This window comes from Marmota marmota, unplaced genomic scaffold (genome assembly GCF_001458135.2).
Source record: "Marmota marmota marmota unplaced genomic scaffold, marMar, whole genome shotgun sequence".
Classification (NCBI taxonomy): Eukaryota; Metazoa; Chordata; class Mammalia; order Rodentia; family Sciuridae; genus Marmota; species Marmota marmota.
This window is the reverse complement of record NW_025999949.1, coordinates 24,978,361-24,999,935: the sequence shown is the minus strand read 5'-3', so window position 1 is coordinate 24,999,935 and position 21,575 is coordinate 24,978,361. Positions and strand designations below refer to the sequence as shown.

Sequence of the window (21,575 nt, the reverse complement as noted above, 5' to 3'; positions counted from 1 at the left end):
CAGAACCCCAGCCTTTCAGCTTTTGATTTTTGTTGTCTTCCTAAAGCTACATCACAGGAGTTCCTGCTTCATGCTCTGCAGAGGTAAAAAGATCATCTTCCTTTTGCCCTTGTTCCTACCACCCTTCCTTTTTAACTGAAGGCAGACACCCAGAGTTCACATACGACTGATTTTATGGCTCCCAAACTTGTCACTACTCACTCTGGAACATTGGCTTCCCAATGACTATTAGACTTTCATCCACTGAGCTGGGTTGAACAGTATTCCCCGAGGATCCATGAGTAGATACCAGACTCTGCACATAGAAAAGGAGTCAAGGAGCAGAAATGTAGCTATTTTATTCCCAGGTTATGCACAAAAATTTCTATCACAATTTGCCGACTGTGTCATGTAATGTTCATCCACCAATATCTGCGTTCCCTGGATAGAATAAGCAGCTGAGGCATGGGGATTTTGATGAGTTTGGGGAACATGATGATATACAAGCCTTTTCTGTTTCCCTTGAGGCATTAACAGTTCAGTCACGGAGATGTATGAGTAGATTGTTTTCTGCAAGGGCACAATGTACTGACTCCTAGGATATCTCAGCCAAAGCGCATCTCGTCCATCCTGGGTGTCTGGAAGCATTCTTGCAGGAAGTAATATTTGAACTGAGTCTTGGAAAGGCAAAGGAGGGGAAAGTGGTTATTTGGGGGAGACAAACCTATATAATCCAAGATTTTGAGGAATGGGGTGCAGAAGGCAATTATTGCCATGTGCCTTAGAGCTGAAAGAAGCTCAGAGCAAGCACAGGTGATGTCCTGGCTCCTCAGTGCCTGTGGGGATTTTGGATACTTTAGTAGATGCATGTTCTCAGGGAGGATGCTCTTGTAACTCTCAAGAGGGGTCAGGATTCTCAGGAACATTTTATTTTCTCTTTTCATCTATCAAGTTGGACATCAGTCATTAAACACCACCTCTGAGCCAGACACTTCCCAGTTGTTTCCCATCTGTGATCTCACAAAACCTTGGGCTCTGTCTTGGGTTGGAGACAGCTAGATATCCCCAGTTTCCATGCCCAACTTCTTATATAGTGATAAGAGTCCTCCATGCTGGATGTTTGGCAGTCTAGAATAACACTGAAATTTCCAGCCTCCCTTGCAGCTAAATGTGGCTATTTGACTAAATTCTGGCCAATGGGTAGTAAGATGAGGTGTTGAATGGAGGCTTCCAGATATGTTCTTCTTTCTTTTATTTTTTATTTGTTTTAATTAGTTATACATGACAGTAGAATGCATTTGTGCACTTTGATATATCATACATAGATGGGATATAATTTCTCATTTTTCTGAGTGTACATGTTGCAGAATCACATTGGTCATGCAGTCACATATACACATACAGTTATAATTTGTGTTTCATTCTACTATCCTTCCTATCCCCACATACCCTCCCTTTCCCTCCCTTCACTTCCCTCTACCTGATCTAAGGTACCTCTATTCTTCTCTAGTGCCCTTCACTTCCCTCTACCTAATCTAAGGTACCTCTATTCTTCTCTTCTGCCCCTCCTCTTATTGCAAATTAGCATCCCCATATTAGAGAAAACATTCAGCCTTTGATTTTTTGAGATTGGCTTATTTCACTTAGCATGATATTCTCCACTTACTGTCAAATGCCATAATTTCATGCTTCTTTAAAGCTGAGTAATATTCCATAGAATGCATATACCACATTTTCTTTATCCATTCATCTATTGAAGAACACCTAGGTTGATTCCATAGTTTACTTATTGTGGATTGTGCTCCTATAAACATTGATGTGGCTGCATCACTGTGGATCAAAGACTTAGGCACTAGAACAGAGACCATGTGCCTTATAGAAGAAAAAGTAGCCCCAAATCTTCACTATGTCAGTCTAGGATCTGATGTCTTTAATAAGATCCCTAAAGTGCAAGAAGTAAATCGAGAATCAGTAAATGGAATGGATTCAAATTATAAAGCTTCTTCTTAGTAAAGGAGATAATAATGTGAGGAGAGAGCCTACAGATTGGGAGAAAATCTTTACCACATCAACTTTTGATAAAGCATTAGTCTCTAGGACATATAAAAAAATTAAAAAACTTAACCCCCCAAAACCAAACAATCCAATCAATAAATGGGTTAAGGAACTGAACAGACACTTCACAGAAGAAGAAATACAATTGATCAACAAATATATGAAAAAGTGTTCAACCTCTCTAACAATTAGAGAAATGCAAATAAAAACTACTCTAAGATTTCATATAACTCCAATCAGAATGGCAATCATCAAGAATACTGGCAACAATAAATGTTGGTGAGGATGTGGGGAAAAAGGTACACTCATATATTGCTGATGGGACTGCAAATCGGTACAACCACTATGGAAGGCAGTATGGAGATTCCGCATAAAACTTGGAATGGAACTATCATTTGACCCAGCTATCCCACTCCTAAGTTTATATCCAAAGGACTTAAAATCAAATACTTTCTTAATAAAGATCTTGTTTAGACACCTTATTCTCCATTCTTTATGCATTTACTTCTAATCATTTGAATATGGTTGTGAAGGTTGGTGTTAGGGCAGCCCTTTTAGAGTATGAGGTGACCTTGGGAATAGAAGCCTACTCCATGGAAGAAAAACAAGAAAGAAGGAACGGAGGCCCTAAAATCTCTGTACAGTCCTTGATTGTTTACCTTTGGGTCTTTTCCAAGTTAGAGAAATAGACTTAATCTTGTTTAAGTTACTGCAATTTTGGGGATTGTGCTACCTGCAGCTCAACCAATCACCTCCATTTTACAGATGAGGAGAATAAGGTTTAGACAAGTTAAATGTCTTTCAATTGTGTCCACAACAGTAAAGGCTTGAAGTACAGGTATTCAGACTTTAAGACCAAGGATTTTTTACTATTCTAGACCATTTCATTTGGTACAATTTTTTTTTCTATTCTACTTTAATTAAATTATGATTGCCTGTGGCTGTCCCTCAATGTAGTTTGACCCAGAAGTCCTTTAATATTGATATGATTTAACTTTAATTTTCAGGAAATGGCTCTTGGGGTTTTTCAGAAATTAAGAAGGTGAAAGATTGGTTAGGCTATAGGATAAAGAATATTCATTAGGCTCCATGACAGTAATTTTTGCTATCTTCATTTTGTAGTACGATCCATTGTTTATCCAATCATCTTTTAATTAATTAACAATTAAGCTTGCTAAGGATGTGAAGATGCCCATTAATGAAACTTGGCAAATTACTTTCATGGTCTGAGGAAAAATGGATTTCAGTCATCACTTTTTTTTTTTTCTAATTGAAGTGAGTTATCTTTCCTATTATAATTTATTGCTGCTTTTTGCCAGGAGTGCTCAATAAGGCAACACTCTGGGAAGACAGCACGAAACCCATGTTTTCGTCACTGCTTTGTCTTTGTGATCTTGACAAATATGCTATCCTTCATTGACGGTTAAGACGACATTCCAAATAACTGCATAATAAAATGAGATGCAATTACTTTATGCCAATTTTAAGACAAAATCATACATGCACGGAATATCAAGGACTTCAGAGCTTGTCCTGTACAATGTGCTTGCTTTGAAGAAATACAAAGCAAAGCAAATCCAAACAAGATGAAAAGAAAACTATTATATGTACTAAATAAGGCAACTGGCTATTTGGCTATTTTGGTTGAACATTTTGAATACTATTTAAATGAACTTTAAAATGCACTTGTCACAGGCTAGCAAAGGTAATGCACCATAACAAATGAGATTACAGTGTGTTATTTGGGACGTCTGCAGGTCCTGGTGCCGTATTGATCTTAGCCCGGATGTTCCTCTTTCTCATGACCTCTGATCAGCAATGTGGACCCCAACATCACCAGTTACTGTGTGCCACCTGTGGTCCAGTTCTGCTCTAGACAAGCTACAGGTTTTGATGTCCTTTCTCATCTTCTTTGGGTATAAACCAAGGAGTGGGATAGCTGGGTCAAAATGTGGTTCCATTTCCAGTTTTCCATGGAATCTCCATACTGCTTTTCCATATTGGCTGCACCAATTTGCAGTCCCACCAGCAATGTATGAATGTGACTTTCTCCCCACATTCTCGCCAATACTTATTATTGTTTGTATTCTTAATAGCTACCATTCTGACTGGAGTGAGATGAAGTCTTAGAGTAGTTTTGATTTGCATTTCTCTAATTGCTAGAGAAGTTGAACATTTTTTCATATATTTGTTGATTGATTGTGTATCATCTTCTGAGAAGTGTCTGTTCCGTTCCTTGGCCCATTTATTGATTGGGTTCTTTTTTTTTTTGGTATTAAGGTATTAAGGTTTTTGAGTGCTTTATATATCTTAGAGATTATTGCTCTATTTGATGTGCTTGTGGTAAAAACTTGCTCCCATTCTGTGGGCTCTTTCTTCACCTCACCAATTGTTTCTTTTGCTGAGAAGAAGCTTTTTAGTTTGAATACATCCAATTTATTGATTCTTGGTTTATACCCAAAGGACTTAAAAACAGTATACAGTGACACAGCCACATTAATGTTTATAAAAGCAGCACAATTCACAATAGTTAAATTGTGGAACCAACCCAGATCCCTTCAGTAGATGAGTGGATAGGGAAACTTTGATATATATTGCCGCAGTCTGGCTGGGCAAAATAACCAAGCCGCCACAAAGCCTTGTAGGTTCAAACAGCAACAACTTTATTCCCGAACTCTCACCAGCACTCTACACACACTTCCCGGGAACACATTGCCTCCACCAGGCTCCTCGTGCCAATTCTCTCAGAACCCCATGAGAACTCCAAAGTAGCGGGTGCCAAGGCAGCAGGATCCGCCCTAATCCCAGCAGGATCTGCCCTAATCCCAGAGCTGCCCTAATCCCAGAGCAGGGTCACTTTTCAACCATTCCCTCTAGCAAAATGCCAGGTGTCATTCTGACTAAACTGTGGCTCTCAACATCTCCCATCTTCTGTTTAATTAAACAACAAGCATGTGGCTTAGGGACCGTGCCTGTCTTAGGTTGTCCAATACTACATATGGTTCTTACCCGTCATAGGATGAGCTGACCTCAAGGCATCAGCCTCCTGTCTTAGGTCGGTACCATTGCAATTGGATCTTACCCGTCACTGACTACCGGTCCAGCATACAGCCATACTTGTGGATAGGCCTTTGCACCTGTGGGGGGGTGAGGTTCTTTGCCTCACCTCTGTTGGCCCCCAAATTTTAGACCATCACAAGCAGAAAGGGAGGAGGATGCAAAATGCCATGGCACCAAGCCAAATGACGGCTCTTATTGGAAAAATTGTACCATCAATGACACCATCAGCAAAGATACCCCAGCAATACCACAATTCACTGCATCAACAGATAGTTCACAATGCATGCATGTGATACATAGTCCATGCAAGTTCTGCAAGCAGTTCAAAGCAGAGGAATCTATTAATATGTCCATTTCTTCCCAAAGTAAATTGACTCCTTGATTGAGCATCACTCGTTGAGTTATTATTCATTAATGCATCAGTTTATACAGTTTACTGTGATAGCTATCGAAGAAGCTGTAGTTTAGTTTTATCTTTGTCTTCACTGGCACTGGGATGAAGATGGGAATTCTGGCAATGATGGCTAAAAAGAAATTATGTAACATTCCAGCAGGCACTAAGAAAACAATTTTCTGAACAATTTACATTATCCTGAACAGAATTATTAAATATAATTAAAAGGAAAGGTGAAAGTAAACAAACAGATCTGTTAACCTCCTTTTTTGTTCACATATTAAAACAATCCTCAATAGCTGTTTACCCAATTTAAACTAAACCATTTAAATCATGTGAATAAAAAAATATTCGGATCCATTTTTTCATGAGTGCTCCTCATATATATGGACATACGCACACACAGACATACAACACAAAACAGAAGTGTGCACACATAACATACAACACATAAGACAATAGTAAAGGCCTTGTAGCTTTACACAGGTGAAATCTCCATTGCAATGTTGAAAAACTCCACAGTCACAAAATAGAACTGATCAGAAAAACATTAACCTAGGTCTGTATGAGCTCAAAAAATAAAATAAAACTTCATGATGTGGGAAAAGGCAATAATAAAATAGTTATTGAAAAAAGCATCCTGGTTACCACCTGGGTTTGACTCTTCTTTTGATATCTCAACCTTCTTCCTGTAACTTGCATATGGGTCTGAAGGTAATCCCACAAGTAAGCCCCAAGGTTTCTTACATTTGAAATAGGCCTTAATGGTGTTCATTATTCATTAGCCTTCAGGTGTGGGAGAATCACTGTCGCAGATGTAAGAATAGCCAAACTGGAGTTCTGAATATCAGCTGTTATGGATTTGAGCTAAATCATCTTCTTTTTGGTCTGTAGAAATTGCTTTAGTTAATCTCTCTGGAATCCAAATCGGCTGCTGTTCTCCCTGTGGAAACACACAAACAGACCTCCAACTCCAGACAGTCACTGGGTCAGGACCTTTCCATTGTCCTGTTAGAATATCCTTCCAAAGTACCTTGGGCTTATGTACATTTTTTGGATACATATGCCTTTCTGCAGCACTAAGCCCTGATGAATCCAAATTTAAAAAGTTCAGAGTAAAAAGGGTTATTTTAAGTTTATCTTTGGGGGATATATACCCCTTTCCAATTCCCTCTTTTTGCTTTAATAAGTACATTTTAATAGTTTGATGAGCTCTTTCAACTATGACTTGTCCCTGTGGATTGTATGGGATTCCTGTTATATGAGTAATGCCAAATGATGAGCAAAATTGTTTAAAAGAGGTAGAAATATAGCCAGGGGCATTATCTGTTTTTAACTGTTTTGGAACACCCACAGTGGCAAAATTTTGTATTCGGATCCATTTTTTTCATGAGCACTCCTCTATATATAATAATATATAATAAATATATATAAATAATATATATGTAATAAAATCATGGCATTTGCAGTTAAATGGATGGAGTTGGAAAATGTAATGCTAAGTGAAGTAAACCAATCCCCCAAAACCAAAGGCCGAATGTTTTCTTGATATGAGGATGCTGACTCATAAACGTGATGGGGGTAGCATGGGAAGAATGGAGGAACTTTAGATAGAGCAAAGGGGAGAGTGTGGAAGGGAGGAGACAGGAGGTAGGAAAGATGGTGGAATGAGTTAGACATCATTACCCAAAGTACATGTATGAAGACAAAATGGTGTAAAAATACCTTGTGTACAACCATTGACTTGAAAAATTGTGTACTATATGTGTAATATGAAATGAATCACATTCTGCCATCAGGTATAACAAATTAGAATAAACAAATAATTTAATAAAAAAAGAACAAGCATTTCTCAGAGTTGTGGCTTCTGTGGTTTTCTCGAAATTGAAATGCTCCCATCGTCTCTGAATCCTAATCTCTCATTCTGAGGTCTTTGTCTCATCTCTGCACAAACGTTTACTCTTGCCTTTGGAGAATCCAGTGGGTACTGGATAAATACTTGTTGATGGAATGAATGGAAAGTAGAATGAATGGAAAGGAATTCTAAACTCTTGTTCCTTCTCCTGTCTTGGGGCATGGTCCGAATGTGTCCATTGCACTGGACATGGATTCTGTGGCTAGAATTGGTTTGTTTCCATCAAAACTGAGCATACTTAACCTCCTACTGAGTCACATTTGAGATTCCCCAGGTTAATCTCCCAATATCTGTGATTCCTGCACAGAGAACCTATGCCTCCATTGTTATTGCAAAAATCCAAAATGCTGACATCACCAAGTTCTGATGAGGATACATAGCAGTGGGAACACTTGTGTGTTGGTGGTGGGATTGCAAAACGATATAGTCATTTTGGAAGATAACTTGACAATTTATTATAAAACCACATAGATTTCTTACCATTCAATCCAGCAATCATACTCCTTGGTATTCACTGGAAACAAGTTGAAAGCTTACACCTACACAAAACTATCATCTTTCTATAGCACATGTATATTGCAGTTTTATTCGTGATTTTCAAAACTTAGAAGCAGCCAGTGTCCTTTGGTTGGTGAAAGGATAAACTATGGTATGTCTAGACAATGGAATATTATTTAGCACTAAAAAGAGATGAAGTCAAGACATGAAAACACATGAAAGAATCTTAAATGCAGAATACTAAGTGAAAGAAACCCATTCTTCTGAAAAGAATTCTACCTGTATAACATTCTGGAAAAAGCAAAATAGAACAAAGACGGACTATGCTGGGAGGGAGGGTAAAGGGGATGAATACATTGAGCACAGCTACTATTGTAATACTATAATGGTGAATACATGTCATCAATTTGTTCAAATCCACAGAATGGACAACACAAAGAGTGAGCCCTCGTGTAAAGCACAGACTTTGGGTGATAATCATGTGTTGATGGAGGCTGAATTGTGACAAATGTACCATTCTAATGGGGGACCTTGATATGGTGGGAGAGGCCGTGGGCACGTGGGGGTAAGGGGTTTATTGGAACTTTCTGTACATTCTGCTCAACTTTGCTATAAACCTAAAACTGCTTTAAAAATAAAGCCTATCTTTTTTTAAAAGGGAAGGAATCAACATTTCATAACTGTCACGTATCTGGTGGGCACTTTGCATAAACTATCTCATCGATCCTTTCAAATCTAAAATCCTCAATGGTTAATTCAAGAACTCTGGCCCAGAGAGTATAAGGTCACAGAAAATAAATAAGCAACAGGAAACATAAATTAACACCTGTCAGGTTCTGAGAGCTGTTTGTCTTCCTCCAAATATGGCCTCCCTTAAACCTATAAAATTTGAAAAAACACCTCTCTGGCCTGGGTCTCCCCCCCCTCCCCCCAGTGCTGTGCTTCACTCCGTGAGCAAGGCGGGCTGTGGTCCAGCAGGCAGCGGCTGCAGACTGGTACCTGAGAAGTCTTATAAAGATCAGACTGGCATTCTGCCTGCCTTGTTACTGCACTTGGCATAATTAGAGCAGCCCTTTGTCTGTGGAAACTGACATCAAAGGCCCTGACAAAGAGTGTTTCTGGTGGGAACTATGATTATCCCCGTTTTATGGCGGGAGACACTGGGGAATGGGTTCATTAAGTGCCTTGCCCAAGGTCAGCTGGCGAAGCCGGGAAAAGAGTGCACATCAGGCTCTAGCCCCACAGCTCTGCTCTTGGTCCAAACCACCTGCCACGTTCATTACAACAACATACCATTTCCTGGGTAAAAATTAAGGGATTAAGTCCTTTGGAAATCATAGTATCTGTATCACAGGAGTGAAGGCTCTGGTCTCTCTGGGAACTAGGTCAACGGACTGAGGGTTTTAATTAAGCTTCTGGGGTTGGGATCTTGGGAATTAAATTGCACCAGCTGAAGGAATCCTTGCCACGTTCTGTCCCCAGAGGGTGTCATCTTTTGGGTCGCATAGGAGCTTCATCCCACCTTGAGCTCTTCAGTTTTAAAGCACAGTGGGCAGCATGCCAGCCTGTTGGGGAAAGGAGGCAGGAGGAAGCAGCCTTAGTGCCTTGGACTCACAGTCCTCACTCCCCCCATGGAGTTGTATGCTCTCTCCATGAACATGAATGAGGTCTGTGTGGGTTGAGTGGTTTGATGTGTTAACCTGTTGGTTCCAGGGTAGGTTACATCATAGGAATTATCTGGAAGGCTCAAAGCTGTATCAGGTCAACTTGCTGAGATTCTGTTTCCAGCTGGGGCTGGAGAGCACTGAGAGAATGGATCCCATGGTGGAGAGAAGTCTACCTTGTTTAATTTTGGGGCCAATGGGCAAAGTTGAGCAAAGGCATTGAGAGACTTAGATAGTCCCTCTTCCAGTGGGGCTGGAAGAAGCCGGTCTGAATCTACCTGGTACCGAGATCCTGGGTGACAGGTGCCTCAGTTGCTTACCTGCTGGTCAGATAGATTCTCCTTCATTCTCTCTGCCTCAAAAGTTCTGCTCTTGCCCCAAATGTCCTTTCTTCTTTGAAGACATGGCTTCAAGACAGAATAAGATTCTCCCTCTCCCATGCCCCTCTCTTGCTTTGTTCCTATTGGGCATGAGATATTCTGTTTACTGCTTAAGAAGCAGTGGGCTTCTTAAGGGTGGGTGATATATAATACCCATTTGGACCAGAGCCCAGGGGAGCAACACCCTTGTGTGGTGTTGACTCGGTTGAGCAAGAACGACAAGGAACATCATTGATTTGGTCTTGAGACTTCACTTTGCATCCATCCCTACCAGCTCTGGCTTACCCTAACCTCCACCCACCTGTTGTTTGGATTTTTCTGGGATTTGTAGTATTAAGAGTCTGCACAAGTACCAACAGCACACATACATTCTTTAATAGAGGGGATTTTCATGCAAGGAACAACATTTATTTAGATGTGTGAAAGATGAGTGGAAGCCACAGGCAATGATGCCCTATCCCGAGCTAGTATGCATGGCTGTGTCACCTCCTGGCCTAAGCAAGGAAAACCTGAGCATGGCCTCTGGACCCTGGAGAAAGCATCTCCAGATATGAGCTCAGACCCTCAGCCAAGGGCACAGCCAGCCCTTCACCGGTTTCTCTGGCTTCACCAACTCTCTCCATCTGATCCCTCACCACCTGGCAGCCTTGGAGATGGCAAGTGTCCATTGATGTAGCCACACAGGATGGGTTCCTGGGTTGAGAGAAGCTGGAGTAGGGGACCAGAATGGAGCTGGGTGGGCACAAAGAAGATACCTAGAACACCATCTAACTTTCTACAGTCTTACCTGTGCAGCCTTCTCAGAGTCTGCGTTCTTGCAAGAATTCATAGTGGAACAAGTTAAATAGTCTAGGCAAGCATCCTCAGATGAGGTGCTTGAATGTTACTATCTCAGAGCCTCAGTTTTCTTTTCTGCCAAATGGTGACGGACATCATAGGGTAGTTATGAAGATCATATAAATATATGTAAAGTGTCCTGGTTATTGGCTACCACATGACAATGTGGCTCACAATTCACCAATTATGCAATATTTGACTTATTTTCATGCCTGTTTTGAATTATAACTCATGCTGCAGTAAATATCTCTGTGCACAGATTTCCCCCTGGTATTTTGGATTTTACTGAATAATGTATTGGATGTTATTGAGGATCTACCTCACTATAAACTCCCTCCACTTCCCCTTCCCATTTTGTAAGACAAGGATAAAGCTTTACCAAAATTAGACATGTTGGTTAGCGTAAGTGTGAATCTGATCCTGTTTTTGAAGGAGATGGATCACAAAAAATTTATTTCTTCCTCTTTGCTATTGGTTGAGTTTCACAGGGGTGGGGGGAGCAAAGGGCAAGGATTTTCCCGCAGGAACACAGTTGCTGAATTATAGTGCTTATCGTAGCACCCATTTCTTCTGCTTTCCCTGCATGCCATGGCCAGCATGTGAAACTGTTGGAAATTATCAACCTATACTTAATAAATATAGTATTAAGTGAATTTACCCAGCACTGGAAAAGCTGGCAGAGACCTAACTTCAGGGTGCACATAAATCATCGTGTAAATTGCCAGTTCTTTCCTCCGAGGGCCTGTTGTGTATGGAAAGTACATTTCATTAGGCTCTTTGAAGCACCATTTATTTAACAGCTTTCTGCCAATCTAATATCTCCCATCTAATGGCTCTGGTGCTGTGATGATTGACATCACGGAGAGACAGAGCAACATGAAGAGTTAGATAAGTGTACCAGCTTCTATGGGGCAAATTATACATGATAGTTGCACTTTCTCTATTCACTTCAAAGTTCATTTCTTCACCCGATTCACTCCTTAAGCGCTGTCCCATTTTAAAGCCATCTTTCGCGGTGGAGAGTTTGGATGGCCTGGTGCAGAGTGAATTTTGGTAACAGGCTTATTCCTCTCAAATAGCATTTTCCCTTTAGAATGGTGTGCTTTGAGAGTCATTATCAAAATTCCCAGAACCCAGGACAAAGGTGATTAGACCCATGTATAACTCAGGGAAGAAGATTTTAAGGAACTTATTCTAAAATAATGGACTTCAATTTGTATATCTATTCCACCCTCTCTTACTTCTTCCACATCCCTCTAGCTTCTGCCTCATTTTGAACTGATCAACTTCAATTTCTTATTTACCAAAGTCTGTTCTTAAAATTTCATCATTTATTGAACTATATAATTAATTCTGCCCAGATGTAAACAATAGAGAGCAGCCGTCTATCTGCTCTCGGCCTTTGGAAACACACCATCACCTTTTTAGAGGCCTGCTGTTGACCCTGCTCTACTGCATGTCTCTCCTTCCTCTCTGAAGTTTCATCGCTTTCTTTACAATTTTATTACTTACATAGACTTTCCGGAATGATGCAGTGTTTCCTTTTGTCTACTTTGGCTTTCCATGGGAAGCATCACATTCCCTATTTCTTTGTGCTTGGCGTCTTTTCTTCATCCTTGTGTTTTTGAGACGCCTCTTATTAATGCACACAGTGGTGTCCATCTCCTTTACTGCTGTGGAGCACTTCAGAGGAGGGATGAGCCACCAGCTACTCCACTGGTGATGGGAGGTCTGCAGGCTTTTACTGGGATGAACAAAGCTGCGAAGAACCTCTTGAGATTCTTGGCTGTCACTGTATATGAGACACTGTTCATAGAGAGGTGACAAAATGAACTTCTCTCCATGCTGGGAATATCCCGTGTATCAATGACCCCCAGGTGCTGTCCATCTGTCCTTGTGTGATGTAAGTGCGGTCCTCTGTCAGACCCGTGGGTTAGAGGTCCTGTTGCACCAGTTTTACCAACTCTGGGTGCAGCAAGCCTTTTACATTTTCACCAGTCTGTTACAAGGGAAATGATAGCTCATCCTGCAGTGCATTTTTCTGATTACCAAACAGGTGGAGTATCTTATGTTTTTTGGACCATTTGTGTGTCCTCATCTGTGCAATTCATGTTTATAACTTTTTCTCATTTCTATTAGGTTGTTTGCCTTAAATAATGGTTTACTAGTAGGAAATATTTACATATGCTAGATACAAGTCTTCTTTATTAATCATGTTTCAAAATTCTTTAGCAAGATTCAGGCTTTTCACTAAATGAACAAAAGTCTTAAATTGTGTGTCGTGGAATTTTTCAATCCTTACTTACAAGATTCATGCTTTTTGTTCTTCTTCACAGCAAAGGAAACAGTCAAGAGAGTGAAGAGAGAGCCTAGAGAAAGGGAGAAAAGCTTTGCCACCCTCGCCTCAAATAAGGCATTGATTTCCAGAAAATACAAAGAATTCAAAAAAACTTAAGACCAAAAAATCAAATAAACCAATCAATAAATGGGCAAAGGAAGTAAACCGACACTTCTCAAAAGAAGAAATATGAATGGTCAACAAATATTTGAGATTGTTCAACATCACTAGCAATTAGAGAAATGTAAATGAAAAGTACACTGAGATTTCACCTCACTCTAGTCAGAATGGCAGCTATCAAGACCACAAATAAAAATAAATGTTGGTGAGGATGTGGGGAATGGGTTGACTCATACATTGCTGGTGGGTCTGCAAATTGGTGCAACTACTCTGGAAAGCAGTACAGAGAGTCCTCAGAAAACTAGAATGGACCCACTATTTGACCTGGTTATCCCACTCCTTGGTATGTTGCAAAGGAGTTAAAATCAGCATCCTACAGTGTCACAGCCACATCAACGTTTATAGCAGCTCAATTCATAATAGCTAAGCTATGGAACCAACCTCTGTGCCCTTTAACAGATGAATGGATAAAGGAAATGTGCTATATATACACAATGGAATGTTACTCAGCCAAAATAAGAATGCCTTTATGATATTTGCTGGTAAATGGAAGGATCTGGAGACAGTCATGCTAAGTGAAATAAGACAATCCCCAAAAGCTCACCATTTATTTAGATTTTCTTTTTTAAAAAATATTTTTTAGTCATTGATGGACCTTTATTTTATTTATTTGTATGTTGTTCTGAGAATGGAACCCATTACCTCAAGCATGCTAGGCAAGTGTGCGACAACAGAGCCAGAATCCCAGCTCCTAAATTTTCCTTAATGTCTTTCTATCAAGTTTTGTATTATGCATAGATGATTTATGCAGTTTTTTTAATTTTTAATTTTTTTATTGATTTTACTTTTTTAAAGACATGACAGAGGAATGCATTACAATTCTTATTACACATATAGAGCACAATTTTTTGTATCTTTGTATATAGAGTATGTTCATGCCAATTCATGCCTTTATACACGTATTTTTTTTTGCATTACAATTCTTATTACACATATATACCACAATTTTTCGTCTCTCTGTTTGTATATAAAGTAGGTTAACACCCAATTTGTGTCTTCATACATGTACTTTGGATAATGATCTCTATCACATCCCACCATCATTGCTAATCCCCTGCTTTCTCCCTTTCCCTCCCACCCCTCTGCCCTATCTAGAATTCATCTATTCCTCCCATGCTCCCCCTCCCTACCCCACTATGAGTCAGCCTCCTTATATCAGAGAAAACATTTGACATTTGTTTTTTGGGATTGGCTAACTTCACTTAGCATTATCTTCTCCAACGCCATCCATTTACCTGCAAATGCCATGATTTTATTCTATTTTATTGATGAGTAATATCCATTGTGTATATATACCACATTTTCTTTGTCCATTCATCCACTGAAAGGTATCTAGGTTGGCTCCACAGTTTAGCTACTGTGAATTGTGCTGCTATAAACTGATGTGGCTGTGTCTCTGTAGTATGCTCTATTTAAGTCCTTTGGGTATAGTCCAAGGAGAGGAGCTGGGTCAAATGGTGATTCGATTCCCAGATTTCCAAGAACTCTCCATACTGCTTTCCATATTGGCTATACTAATTTGCAGTCCCACCAGCAATATATGAGTGTACCTTTCCCCCCACATCCTCACCAACACTTATTGTTGTTTGTCTTCATAATAGCTGCCATTCTGACTGGAGTGAGATGATATCTTAGAGGAGTTTTGTTTTTCATTTCTCTGATTGCTAAAGATGATGGGCATTTTTTCATATATTTGTTGATTGATTGTATATCCTCTTCTGAGAAGTGTCTGTTCAGGTCCTTGGCCCATTTATTGATTGGATTATTTGTTTTTTTCGGTGCTTAGCTTTTTGAGTTCTTTATATACTCTAGAGATTAATGCTCTATCTGATGTGTGAGGGGTAAAGATTTGCTCCCAGGATGTAGGCTCTCTGTTCACCCCACAGATTGTTTCTTTTGCTGAGAAAAAAACTTTTTAGTTTGATGCCATCCCATTTATTGATTCTTGGTTTTAATTCTTGCACTACAGGAGTCTTATTAAGGAAGTTGGGGCATTTTCATTATAATACGCCTTGGAGTGGATCTGTTGTGATTTTGCACACTCGGCATCCTGTAGGTTTCTTGAATTTGGATTTCCAATTCATTCTTCATGTTTGGAAAGTTTTCTGATATTATTTCATTGAATAGATTGTTCATTCCTTTGGTTTGGACCTCTATGCCTTCCTGTATCCTAATAACTCTTAAATTTGATCTTTGTAAGCTGTCCCGTATTTCTTGAATGTTCTGCTTGTGGTTTCTTACCATTTTTGCTCTGTGGTCTACGTTCTTTTCAAGATGATTTATTTGATCTTCATTGTCTGATGTCCTATCTTCTAAGTGGTCTACTCTGTTGGTGATGCTTTCATTTGAGTTTTTAATTTGGTTTATTATTTCTTTCATTTCAAGGATTTCTATTTTGTGTTTTTGTAGAACCTCTACCTCCCTGTTGAGGTGATCTTTTGCTTCTTGGATTTGTTTATGTAGCTCATTGTTGAAGTGATCTTTCACTGCCTGTATTGTTCTCTTATTTCCTCTTTGAGATTGCCAAAACATTTTAACCATGTATATCCTGAAATCTTTCTCTTTTTTTTTTCTGCTGTAGCTGCCAATGCTTCTAATGATGTGTTGTTTTGATTTGTTTGTGGCACTTTCTTCCCTCGTCTTTTCATGTTGCTCATGTGTCTTCCTTTCCAGCTCTGTGGATCTGGTGTGTTATTGTTTTTACCCTATAGATTTGTAGGGCTCTTGTAGGGTTCCAAGATCTCTCCTTTGTGGGGAAGGACAATGTTAACAGATTCCAATATCAACAATACATCACCTATGAACAAATGTTTGTTATTAAGGCATTTACAGTTTAGTCTCAATGTCCAGAAATGTTGGATTCAATTATTATTTAAAATATAATCAGTAGTTTCATAAAAAGGTTTATAGTTTCTGGCGGTGGACAGTGAACTGGGGGTCAGGCGTAGGACCATATGTTGAGGGGAAAAGATGTGAGTTAATATACCTTAGGAAATGTGAAGGAGAAATCTATTGAAGAGGGTTAGTAGCAGGAGAATAGATAGGAGGTAATTGCAGTAGACAAGTACCTGGGAAGAGAGTAGAGTACATAAAACAAACACACATAGGTTTTTAGAAAAATACAGGATGTTAAAATAGCAAAATTTGGAGGGTGAAGGAAGAAGAAAGAGAAAAGCAAAGGGGAAAGAAAGAAAGAAAAAAGAGAGAGAAAAAAAGAAAGAGAAAAAAAAGAGCTTATGCAATTCCTCCATATTATATTATTCAGGTGACGCATTATGAAGGTGGCGTAGGGGTCACCCACAGTCTGGCCCACATCACCTACCAGGACCTCCTTGCCTCCTCCAGGATGCCCTTCTTGACCTCACTCAGGCAGAAGAGCACTACCTTCTTGCGCTCCTTCACTCCCTCTGGGGTTGAAGACTTGCGCACCTTCACATCACTGAATACCTTGATGACGCCATCAGAGGCAGCCAGCCTGAAGCCGTGTTTCCGGAAGCGAAAGGAAGACGGCAAGAAGGAGCCTCTGCACAGGAGAGCTGCAGCTGCTGCCGGGGTCCGACTGAAGGATTCAGGCCGTCTTTGTTAGTTAGTGGTGTATTATATTTTGTCATGAATTGTAAATACATCTCTTTAGAATTATATTTTGTCTCTACTGTAAGAAATTTATTTGATCTTTTTTGTTTGTTTTCTCTTTTAGTTTATAGATTCTGTTTCAAATGCTAATAATTCCACCATTAAAGAAAGAGATTTTAATTTTAGTATATCATAGGTGAAGAACAAGTTTACATTCTATTTTTTTTGGAGGATAAATAACAAGATTTTATTTTCTTTGATAAGCAACCTTCACTTATTTTCATTTCAAAGTCAGTTATAAGAATCATTTTAATAACAACTGATTCTCGAGGATCCATTAAAACTGTTTTCTGGTCAAACGGCAAGAGGCATATTTTGTAAGATTAAGGATATTAAAACACTTGTGTAAGTAATTACAGCTTTATTAACCTCCTTTTGAAGTAATTTTAGATTAACGTGAAGCAGAGAGATAATACAGAGATAGCCCATGTGCCCTCTGTCCAGTGCTTATCCAGCATCCTGTCCCACCTCCGATGCTGGCACTGATGCAGTCAAGGTGCAGACATTTTTGCACCATGAGGATCCTTCCCATTGCCCTTTAAAGCTTCTCTGGTGTTCCCTGACCCGTGCCTTCCTTGGCCCCTAGGGACAGGACTCCCCTCTCCATTCCTGTAACTTTGTCTTTACAGGAGTGTGGTGTAGATAGAGCCCTGCAGTGTGTGCAGCCTTCTGGATTCCCTGTTTCCAGTCAGCCTTGTCCTTGGGAGGTTCATCCTTGCTGCTCTGGGTAAGAATGGCTGTTCCCTTCTGTCTCTGAGCAGTATCCATGGTATGGACTTACTGAATTCCATTTAGTCATTTACTTATCGAAGGACATCTGGGTTCTTTCCTGTTTTGGATTATTGTGAATAAAGCTCCTATGAAGATTTGTGCAAAGTTCATGTGTGAACATAAATCTGCCTTTCTCTGGGCTAAATGATTTGTGTGTTGTCCAAATTTTTATTTTAGTCATTCTGATATGTGTGTGTATGGCAATGAGGTTTTTAAATTTGCATTCTCTGATGGCTAATGATATTGAATATTTGCATGTGCTCATTTGTCATATACTCACATATATTATGTAAGTAATGTGTATATAGACACTTAAAGGTTGATTATTCTTTATCCAAAATGTTTGGAACCAGAAGAGTTCCAGACTTTAGAATTTTTCAGATTTTGAAATATTTGTACAGACTTTACTAGTTAAGCATCCCTATCTGAAAATCTGATATTCAAAGTGTTCCAAAATCTGAATCTTTTTGAGTGTCAGTGTTGGTGTTTGAATGTTTCAGATTTCAGAGTCTTTGGGATTTTGTTTTCATATTAGGGATACTCTTCTTTTTGGTGAAATGCCCTTTCATGTATTTTGTCCACTTTCTAACTGTACTATTTACATTTTCATGCTGAAAAAAATATGTATTTTTTTTTACACGCTAGTTCTTTGTTGGATAGGTGTTTTTTTTCTTTAAATATTTCCTCCAAGAGATGCAAACCACTTTGCATCTCCTTAGCAAAGGCTTTAACAGAATGCAATTAAAAAATTTTACAAGGTCCATTTGTATCAACTTTTCCTTTTGATTATGCTTTTAGTGTTATTTCTACCAATTCTTTGCCTAGTCCTAGACCCTGGTTCTTATTCCCAAAAGTTTTTTAGTGCGTATTCTACATTCAAGTTAACAATCCATACTGAGTTTATTTTTGTTATTATCAGTTGTGAGGTTTAAGTCATTTTTTTTGCCTTTGAATCTTGGTAAAAAATTGCCTTGCATGCTTATGTGTTTTCTTGGTTTATCTGTCTTGTTCCATTGATCAATATGACTAACCTTCTGTCAATACTGTGTTGTCTTAAGTATCCTAGCCATAGAATAAGCTGAGTGATATGACTTCATTGTCATTTTGTCAAAATTGTTGTAGCTATATCTACAAAAATCTTGCTAGGATTTTTATTAGAATCGCATTAAGCTAGGCATGGTGGGGCACACCTGTAATTCCAGAGACTTGGGAGGCTGAGGCTGGAGAGTCACAAGTTCAAAGCCAGCCTCAGCAATTAAGTGAGGCCCTAAACAATTTAGTGAGAACTTGTCTCAAAATAAAAAAAAATTAAAAAGGCTAGGGATGTGGTTTAGTGATTAAGCACCTCTGGGTTCAATCTCTGATTAAAAAAAATTTGCAATAAACCTGTGTATTACTCTGGGGGAAAATTACATCTTTTTATGTTTAGGCTTCTAATTCATGAACATGAAATACTTTTCCACTTATTTAGATTATTTTTACTTTTGATTAAGATCAACATTTTGTAATTTTCAACTATAAGTCCTGTGCATGTTTTGCTAGCTATTTATTATGCTCAATGATATTGGATTATACTGTATTTTTATTTTAATGTCCATGTCTTAATGGTTGATCTATAGAAATACAATTGACTTTTCTATGTTTATCTTGTAGCTTCCAACCTCATTGAGCTAATTTATTGGTGCTCAGAGTCTTGTAAAGATTTCTAGAAATTTTCCATATAGTCAGCCATCAAAAATAGAGACAGTTTTATTTCTTCCTTTAAAATCCACGTGCTTCTTATTTCCTTTCCTCTCACTGTTCCACTGGCTGGAATTTGTAGTATTATATGTTCACTTAAGCTTTCCATCTTATTCATTGATTTTTTTTTTTATTTCTTAGTGTTCTTTTTCTATTCTTCCCATGGGTTACTTGAATATTTTTAAATAACTTTGTTTTGGTTTATTAATACCATTTTTAACTAGATCTCTGTATGATTTTTTAGTGGTAGCAACTGATATTATATATATATNATATATATATATATATATATATATATATATAATCTTTTCACAGTCTACTGATGTTGGGATTTTACCAGGTCTCTCGAGGGGTAACCTCCCCTTCCTTTGCATCCCTATTTATTATCTAGTTGTATTAAGAATTTTTTTCCTACGTGCATTTATAGTCACATAAGACAATACCATAAGGTTTGTTCCTCTCTTTGTTTCTTCATTCCAGGGGTTCCAAGATATCTTCTTATTTCGCATACTTTCTGCTTAGAGAAATCCCTTTAGTCTTTGTTTCAGGGTTGTTCTTTTGAAAAAAAAAATCTCTCAGGTTTTTTTCATCTGAGAATGTCTTGATTTCTCCTTCACCGTAGAATAACATTTTTGCTGATATAGAATTTGGGGTCGACAGTTTTTTTTTATCCCTTTCAGAACTTGAAAAATGTTAAGATACTTCTTTCTGCCCTTCTTGGTTTCAGATGAGAAATATGCTGTAATTTATATTGTTTTTACCCATAAGAAAAGTATAATTTTTCTTTTGCTGCTTTCAAGATATTTGTCTTTTATTTTCAGAAAGCTGACTAGGATGTGCCTCACAGTGGATTTCTTTGGATTTATTCTGCTTGTGGTTTGTTCAGCTTTTTGACAACTTTGGGAAGTTTTTAGCCATTATTTTCTTAGCTAGTTTTCCAGCATTTCCTCTTCCTGTCCTGCACTCTGATGACATAAAGCCCGGATCTTTCCTTTCAGTCTTGCATGGTCCTGAGGTTCTGCTTTCCACCCCGACCCCCATCATTTATTTTCTCTGTTAGCTAGATTGAAAATTTTCTAACTTAAATCTTACACTTCTTTTCTCTCTTCCCTCTCCTCTGACATCATCCACTGAGTACTCAAACTTTGGTTATTGCATCTTTCAGTTCAAATATTACTGCTTGGCTTTTCTCTAGATATATTTTCCTGAGACTTTTGATTTCTTTCCCAAGACTTTCTATTTCTCTTTCCCTTGTTTTAGGCAGGCTCATATTTACTCACTGAAGTGCTCATGATGGCTGCTTCCAGATCCTTGCCAGATAATTCCAGCATCTTCATCACCTTGGTGTTGGCCTCTATGGGTTGTCTTTTTTTTATTCGTTCATGTTGAAATCTTCCTTGTTCCTTTCTATGATGAGTCCTTTTTTATTGATATGTGGACACTTTTGCATTTTGAAATTCTAAGCCTTCTGTGTCTGCAGGCCTCCCCAGACTGCCTGGTAGGGGTGGAAATCCAGCGAATCCCTGGTCTTCATGGATACCTCAGGAGGTGGAGTTTTTTGTTCTGCTGGGTGGGGAGGGAGTTGCAGGTGTCCACTGGGCATTTGCAATGCCTCCTGGCGGTGGGGGCAGAGGTAAAAGTGTCTCACTACTGCTGGCCTCTTGATCTCAGCTGACAGCTCAGAGGATGTCTCACTGCTATAGGACAGAGTGGAAGTCCTGACCTGGCTAGGTCTCCTCTGATCCCAGGGGATCCCTTTGTTACTGAGCGGTGGATGGTAGATGGAAGTTCAGGTCCACTGACAATAGGGGGTTAGGGGATCATAGCCAGCTGAGTATGGAAGTCCAGGGTGCCTGGCTGATTCTGACTGGCATGGTAGGGGCAAAGTCATTGACCTTTCTATAGAGTTTTGATAGAGGACAACCATTATCATCTAAAAGATTTTTGTCTTGCTGAGACTCTCCTTTCTTGGTCCTCTGGTTAGAGATAGAAGTCCTTTCCTGGGGCTCTTATTTCTCTATGCTGGTTGCAGTCACTTGTCCCCTTCAGCTCTAAGTGTGAGACACATGAGTGAAAAAGAAAACCCAAGACACTCCCTATCATGTTGTTCTGGAGTCTCAAGGTCGCTAGC

At 39.1% G+C, this 21,575-nt stretch overlaps 1 protein-coding gene across 1 annotated transcript in view; it reads right to left on the bottom strand.

The window, feature by feature from the left end:
* Nucleotides 1-17,465, bottom strand: part of Myc (MYC proto-oncogene, bHLH transcription factor) — a 199,104-nt gene extending 181,639 nt beyond the window's left edge. Inside the window, exons 1-2 of the mRNA XM_048802407.1 lie at nucleotides 17,402-17,465; nucleotides 16,623-16,845 (exon numbers count right to left, since the gene is read on the bottom strand). Coding sequence (XP_048658364.1) covers nucleotides 16,623-16,845; nucleotides 17,402-17,465 — 287 coding nt within the window. The remainder of the gene's footprint in view (nucleotides 1-16,622; nucleotides 16,846-17,401) is intronic.
* Nucleotides 17,466-21,575: the final 4,110 nt, after the last annotated feature.